The sequence below is a fragment of the Notechis scutatus genome, chromosome 1, assembly GCF_049901735.1.
Source record: "Notechis scutatus isolate UNSWTSFEM ecotype Mainland chromosome 1, rNotScu1.2, whole genome shotgun sequence".
NCBI lineage: Eukaryota > Metazoa > Chordata > Lepidosauria > Squamata > Elapidae > Notechis > Notechis scutatus.
The window spans coordinates 189827590-189835313 of NC_142009.1; the positions used below are offsets into that span (position 1 = coordinate 189827590).

Genomic DNA, 7724 nt, shown 5'->3' on the forward strand with positions numbered 1-7724 from the left:
CAAACAGAAGCCTTTGACTTGAAAGGCCTATTATTCTACGGGAGGATGGGCAACGTTACCTGGGGATAATGAGAGATATATAAACCAAGATTTTCTGGAGGGCGCCAGGCAGGTGAAGCCTGGATTACTGCAGGCGACTCTGATCTTTCTTTCATATTGTAAGCACTTGCCTTTCCTCTCCCCAAATATCACCAAAACCTCTACACGGGCATAAACCCCCTCCTTCTCCGCCCGCTGCCTTGCAAGTTGTGGTTTGGGAAGAAAACGGGGTAGGGCTGGGTGGTTGGCGTGGAGCGGGATCAAAGCTGCAACTGCTGAAGCAGTTGGGAGGTTCTTACTTTTTTCTTATTTTTTTTTCTCTCTCTTCCCCCTTGAAAACGCTTCTCTTCTCAATCTAAAATGCTTCTTGGATGAGAAGAGAAAGGTTTTCGAGGAAAATAAAGAAGGGAAATATTTGTTTCAAGGGAAAAATAATAATAATAAAAGTCTTTGGGATAACTAGGACCTGGGTGATTGACAATCTTCACCCCGAGATCCTGAAGTTTGCCTTATGAAAAAGAACAGCTTCGATCTTAAGAGAGGCTCCGTCACACCAAAACGGGGCAAATCGGGACCACGACTTTACTCCCAGGCTCTTGGGAGTTCAGTTTAGAGACTTAGTATAACCACGCGCTGCTGATAACACCCCCAGCAGAAGGGAAAGCGCCGACAAAAGATGTCCCGAAGACGCGTGCAAGTTTAGTCACGCGACCGGGCTGGAGGGATCGCGAGGGATCTCAATTCGACGAGGTTGTCAACGGGATCCTAAGCTAAGGGGAGCCGGTTCCTCCAAACGAAACTTCGCTGCTTTGCCTTGATTTGATCTGATCTGATCTGACTCACTTTTCTCTCTTTGCAAACCGAGTCGGGCGAGCTTTCAAACGCAACTCAGCAAAAGGAACCCAAACAACGCTCTCTCTCTCTCTCTCTCTCTGGGTTATTAAGCCTCCCTTTCCCCGGAGCGCCCGGAGATGGGATCTCTCTCTCTCTCTCTCTCTCTCTCTGTATTTCCCCCCACTCACCCCACCCGCGCCGCTTTCCCCCCCTCCCTTTTCCAGCGCGTGTCATCTACGAGGCGCCTCCACCGCCCCGGGGATCCAAAGATTAGAAGCGAGGGAGGAGGAGGAGGAGGAGGAGGAGGCAGGGGAGGGCGAGGAGGGCCGAGGGGGGGGAAGAAAGCAAAGAGAAAGAAGAGACAACGAGAACGGAGGGCCGGATTGGCTGTTGCTAGGTGACGTAGCCCGCGCTCACGTGACTGGTGTTAAATGCCCACCTGGCAGCATCCACGGAGCCGCAGACAATCGTAAAGGCGCTGCTGGGGGAAGCCGGGGCTGAGCAGCGCTGCGACTTTGCTTCTCCCGGGAGGGGCGGGGTGAGGGGGGGCGGCGGCGGCGAGGCGGGCTGGATCGCCTTCTGCCCTTTTAAAAGAGAAGCGCAAAGTTGGAAAGGAAGACGGACGGCGATGGCAACGTCCTGCCCTCTTTTCTCCCGCAACTTTTGCGGCCAGCCCTCCTAGGGATCTCCAGGGATCTCTCCCATTCTTTTTCTTTTCTTTTCTTTTTTTTTTTTTTTTTTTTTGTCTCCCCTTGGACCTCTCAGCGAGGTGGGGGGCGGGAGGGCGAAAGAAGGCAAGACTTTGCGGCCCGGCCTGTTTGCAAGAAAAGGAACTCCCGAGTTAGTTCCCCTCCCTGCTGGCTCGCGGTCCCTGTACTCTTGGAGCGAGCGAGCGAGGGAGGGAGGGAGGAAGAGAAGGTGGGAGCAAGAGACGGAGAGAGGGAGGGAGGGAGGGAGAGGGGCGGGGATAGAGGACCAGGATGACTGGAGTCTTTGACAGCCTTGTTTCAGATATGCATTCAAACCAGATTACCTCCAGCAGTTACCAGCAGCAGCAGCAGCAGCAGCAGCACCACAGCTTGCATAAGCCCCAGGAATCTCCCACTCTGCCTGTGTCGACCGCCACCGACAGCAGCTACTATACCAACCACCAACAACAGCACAGTGGTGGAGCTGGAGGAGGCACGGGCAGCAACGGAAGCAGTGGGTCGCCCTACGCCCAGATGGGCTCTTACCAGTACCACCCGAACGGCATCGGTGCAGTGCCCTACTCCACCAAAGCCGGGAGTTACGACCTGGGATACTCCACCTCCTACACCTCCTATGCACCCTATGGGACAAGGACGCCACCAATCAACAATGAGCCCGGTAAGATTCTTGGGCACAAGAGGTGATTATGGGGGGGGGGGGCTGGAATTCCTAATAATGCGGGACGTTCTCGCTGTTTTTTTTCCCCCTTCTCACTTGTTAAGCCTGAATTATTTAATTCGGGATGGATGGGGGGGAGGGGGGAGAGAAGAAGGCACTCAAATAGTTCCTGGATGGCATTTATGGCACTGGGATCTTTTGTCCCATCCTTGCAGAGGCAAGACATTGTAGCCAAGGCTCTAATAATAATAATAGTAATAATAATAATAATAATAATAATAATAATAATAATAATAATAATAATAATAATAAAATGGTGGGGGCGTATATTGCTGGAACCAGATTATTCACCCATTTTCCTTTCTTGCCACAGAAAAAGAAGAGGGTGAGCCCGAGATCCGAATAGTAAATGGGAAGCCAAAGAAAGTACGAAAGCCGAGAACCATCTATTCCAGTTTTCAGTTGGCAGCCTTACAGAGACGATTCCAGAAGACCCAATATTTGGCACTGCCCGAGAGAGCGGAGTTGGCAGCTTCTCTAGGCCTCACCCAAACTCAGGTAAGAAGACACCAGGAGACTGGGAAGAGCAGATTTCCTTAACTATAGATCAGTGAAATGCCTATGCTGCCTTGCCAAGTTGAAGGCACGTTTTTTAATCTTGGCTAAGTTGTATGGGAGTGCAGCTTCCTCAAATCCAGAGGATTTGATCCATGTATGGTCCAAATGTATTGTGCCAATCCAGCAAAGGTGCTAATTCAACAAACAGATTGGGAGTGTGAGGGTTGAAGAGCACCAGGTGGGATCTTCCATCTCCCTCTTTGTGCAGACTGGTTCAGGATCTCAGCCCTGCCACATTATTCAGCGAAGCAGAAACTGCTCCTAGAAGCCTTGTGCAGAGATGCTTATTTTGTGCCAAATGATATTTTCTCACCCTTTTGTGAAAATGGGAAAAGCTCAGCCAAGCAGCCCTAGACCACCAATGTAGGCAAGGTCCTCTTTGTCTCTTCTCCAGTATAGGTTTCTGATTCAGGTGCTATCTTTTGGGTCCCATAGAGGTCATTGCCCGGAAACAATGAGGCTTGGCTAGATCCAGTTTTCCTAAGAACCCAGGGCTTCAATGGATTTAACACTTGGAGAGAATCCTGAATCATTGCTAGCGTACTACAGTATTCGCTGAAGGGAGAAGTGTCAGAATTCAAATATCAGGGAAACCTAATGCCAGGATCTTTCATCAACTGTTATTTGAAATTAAATGTGACATTTTCATTCAGTCCAGATAGCTGGTCTTCCCCTTTCCTGCTCTATCGATCCATAGTTTGATCCAGTCCCAGGACATTTTTAATTAAATCCCACGATTAGGGAGGTCAGACGGGAATAAAAATCCAGAAGAAAGGCATGCTGTGGAGTTTTCCCCGGGAGAGACTTGGCAAGATAGGAAGGCAGTTGGTGCCCTTGGAAGATGCTGGAGAGCCGGCCTTATCCAGGCAGATTCTCTACAGTTGGTGGCCCCAAGTATTTCTGGGGAATGTCTCAGCAGCACTGTGCAAAGAATTTGCCAAGTCTAGTTTTTGCGGAAGATCTCCCGAAACAATCGATTTTCCTGAACAAGCTTTCTTCCATCAAGCTCCTTGCCCTGTTGTAACCTCTTCCAACTGCCCCCCACCCCTCACCTGACTTGTGAGTTTCTCCGGCTGTTTTGGGGACCAGGTTTCTCCTCTTAGCCCCAAGTCTGGAGGATTACAAAACTTACAGCTTGGTATAAGCAAACAACCAATCTCGGCAAGCCGCTAGCAAAAAAAAAACAACCACCAATACTCAGAGCAGGGCCGGCAGGGATGGAGAAGAATCTATAGAAAGCAGAAAGCTGAATGAACGGGAGGGGGGAAGGGCGCTTGTTGTGGGACATTTCTATTTCAGGTGTATTTTAGATGGGAATGGACTGGGCTATTCCTGCCTCCCGGCTCATCCCCGCCCCTTTCCCCCCCCCCTCTCTCTTCTCTTTGGCAAGGTGAAGATCTGGTTCCAGAACCGCAGATCCAAATTCAAGAAGATGTGGAAAAGCGGTGAAATCCCAGCGGATCAGCAGCGGGTCGGCAGCTCCTCTCCTCCTTGCGCCTCACCTCCTGCTTCAGCCACCCTCGCCTGGGACTTTGCTCCCCACCCGCAGCGAATGAGCAGCGGCGGCGGCGGCGGCAGCGGGAGCAGCGCCGGTTCGAGCCCTGGCACTCCTAGCGGAGCCGCCGCTTTCCTGGGTAACTACTCGTGGTATCACCAGGCGTCCAGCGCCGCAGCTTCCCATCTGTCAGGAGCTTCCCCGATCCTGCAGCAAGGGCAGTCTCACCAGCATCACCCCCATCTTCATCACGCCCATCACCATGGCGCGGCTGTGAGCACAGGGACTATTTTCTAACCCCAACTTACTCTCCAAGGGACCGCGTCTAGGGTGGAGAGAAGGAAGGCTCCCTCCCCCTCCTCTTTCCGGTGTATCTCTCCCACCCCCGTCCCCGTTGCAATTCCTTCCCCACCCGAAAACATCTCAGCCGCGGCACCCGCCCGACTTGGGGATGCCAAACTGGGACAAGCGCCTCGAGACTTCAGCCATAATCCTTGAAGTTTCTGACTCAGTCAGACTCTAGTTCCCCTCACCCGCCCCGCATCTTCGGCTCACAATGCGGCTCACCCAATCGGTGACTCGGAAGAAGTCGCTGCTGACAACATTCTTATTGACAAGCGTGAAATCCGGGCAAAGCTGTGGTCACACCCTTGGTCCAAAAGGAAAAAAGAAGAGCTCTCAATGATTGTTTTTCTCCTTCAGGGTTTTCTGACCACCCGCCCCAATCACCTCGACCTAATCTTTTTTATACCAGCCTTTTTTTCCCCCCACCAGCTTTACCTTCTACGTACTCGCCCCCAGCCCGCAGCAAATAAAGACTTTAAAAACTGTGCGCGCGGCGAGCGCAGGCCCCACTTTCCTCCCATTTTTCATCGAATCGCTAGTGCAAAATTTCTTATTTAATTTTGTTTTATTTTTTTATACGTTTTTATAGGTGCCTTTGCAGATGACCTCATTTTGATGTTGGGGGGAAAAAGATAAATAATTTTTATATGTAGATATTTAAAATGAAAAACAAAAGAAAGAAAAAAAACCCAGCTGTGTTTAAATTATCTTTTTTTTAATGTTTGCAGGACTTTTTCTTTGCAAGAAAAAGATATAAATATATACATACACACACACATATATATACACACACATACGGTACATATGTTTGTAATAGAGTTGTTTGTGCTAATTCTCCCCAACCTCTTTGCCTTAAAAAGAGGAGGGGCAGTTTTATTGGACAGGCTACATTTGTCCATGTTTTGTGAACCAATATTTTTTTTACATCATCGTTTTCTTTTTCTCTCCGGGCAGCTTCCTTACGTTCTTTGTGTATTCTGTTTTATTCCTTTCATCTTCACTACCACAAAGTACAAGCTACTGAATTTTCCCAATTCGTAGTTTAAAAACCTTTAAAACGGTGTTGTTTTTTTTAAATGTATGTTCTTGGTTATTTATTACAAAAACCAAACAAAAAGAAATCGCTCAATGTTACTTTTACATTATGAAGAGATTATTTAAATAAATTATTTGTTTGCACCGTACTTGGCTCGAGAAGTCGTTTTTCTGTCATTTTTTCTGTCGCCTTCCACATTCGGCCGACTCTCTGCGCTGAGAAGCCCCCCTTAGCCTGCTTGAAGTTTGGAGGCGCCTGTTTTCTCCCTGTCTCTTTCCCACAACGAAATCTAGTTCTTCCTCCTACTCGCCAATTAGCTCCTTCCGTGGAACTAATCGTCCCTTCAGGCAGAAAGACGCACTTTGTCTATTCTCCATTCTGACTCCGAGGGGCTGATTCTGGGCGGCCTTTGGCTTCCCCACGCTGCACTTGTTGGGCATTCTTGAAGGGTATTTAAAAGCCGCGAGGCCACAGATTGAGGGGGAGCTCAGGCTGGGTCGCGCCGACTGCCAGCAGCGTTGTCCCGTCTACATACACGCACATACACAAAGACGTACACATATACACACACGCCCAGCCCGAGGCAGGAGGACCGCGACAGGCTTCCCTCGGCGGCAGCCCAGCCTGAATCACTCAACGCTCCTTCTCGCTCGCCTAGACTCGGCCCCACCCCACTGCGATCTGGCGCCACGAAACGTTGGAGGCAAAGCCGGTCAGGCTCCTTGGCGGCTTCATGCGCTACAATCCCGGCAGCGTGACGGCGGCTCCTGAAGCTGCAGGCGACCCGGTCTCCCTCGTGATCCGGAGCCGCAAGGCCCCAGCAGCAGCAGCAGCAGAGAGAAGGGAGTCCCCGCATCCCATCGGCTTGGCCTGTTTGGGCGCTTGGCCGTCTCTCCACCAGTAAACCTCGAGGAACAACTAGGCGGCGGCTGCCTTTGCAGGAGCTTTTCTTTATGAACAAAATGGGACACCTCCCCTTACCCGAGGCAGACCCAAGAGGCACAGGATGCAGATCTGGGAAGCAGCATTTCAACTCCACAGTTGCCCCGTTTTGGCTCCCTATCTGGTTATTTATATTTTTCTCCCAAGTCTCAAGCTTTGTGACTTTCAGATGAGGGTGGCAATCTTCTACTGCTGACAATGCACTACTGACTGCACTTTTATGCCAAATCCAGCACATTGCTATACGGTCTTTAAAGGCAATAGGTATATTAGTATTTGGTCAAGGCTCACAAATTGTTACAATTCATGCCACAATGAATCTCTCAGTTTGTTGGATGGCTGGGCCATCAGAAGACTAATGCCAAGCAGGTTATTTTAGCTCACTATTTGGCAGGAGAGGCCAAGGGATGCTCTCACCACCTTCCCTTCACAATACAGGTTGCTGCCTGCCCAATAGGAGCCCTCAAATCAAATGTGAATCTTGTTAAGGTCCCAAGGTTCAGAGTTTTAGAGGTGTTTTATCATGCCATGCAAAGTAAGACTCCATCAGATGCACCTGGGTTATGCTGGGGTCTACTGGGAAAGATGCCTCTTCAGGAAATATTTTTTTCTTTATGATTATCCCTTTCCTCACATTTTATAAGTCAGCCCTTTAGGTATGTATTTAGTATGTATTTATTAATATTTCAAATGTTAAGAATGAAGTCCAGGCTTCCATATAAAATTACTTGCCTGGCTTTTGGCAAATAGCCTATCTGCTGGGTTTCAAATCTGATCGCTGACCCTTAAATATATGAACTAGGTATGTCAATAGATTTCTTGTTTCTCTGACACTTCTGTAGTCATAAATATGACAGTCTGAAAGCCCTTAAACAGGTGCTCCAGTTCCCACAACTATCCCAGGCCATGTTGTTTGTTTTTAGGAGAAAAATGTCCCTCTTCTTTTTCTGATGATGGGCACGATCGACTTGAGGGCCAGCACGAGGAAGAATTTCACTCAGCATAGACTTACTTTTCTCTACCTAGTGCCTTTTCTTGTATTAAACT

General features: G+C 49.2%; 1 protein-coding gene across 1 annotated transcript; it reads left to right on the forward strand.

Annotated features, from left to right (window-relative positions):
* The first annotated feature begins 1823 nt into the window (after positions 1-1823).
* DLX2 (distal-less homeobox 2) lies at positions 1824-5881 on the forward strand. Its single transcript, XM_026677745.2, has 3 exons — positions 1824-2241; positions 2615-2799; positions 4250-5881. The coding sequence occupies exons 1-3, from the start codon at positions 1854-1856 to the stop codon at positions 4649-4651; spliced, it is 975 nt and encodes a 324-aa protein (XP_026533530.2). The 5' UTR covers positions 1824-1853; the 3' UTR covers positions 4652-5881.
* Positions 5882-7724: the final 1843 nt, after the last annotated feature.

Coding starts and splice junctions, on each gene's coding strand:
- DLX2 (XM_026677745.2), top strand. CDS start 1,854: ATGACTGGAGTCTTTGACAGCCTTGTTTCAGATATGCATTCAAACCAG. Junction 2,242..2,614: donor ACCAATCAACAATGAGCCCG/GTAAGATTCTTG, acceptor TTCTTGCCACAG/AAAAAGAAGAGGGTGAGCCC. Junction 2,800..4,249: donor TAGGCCTCACCCAAACTCAG/GTAAGAAGACAC, acceptor CTCTTTGGCAAG/GTGAAGATCTGGTTCCAGAA.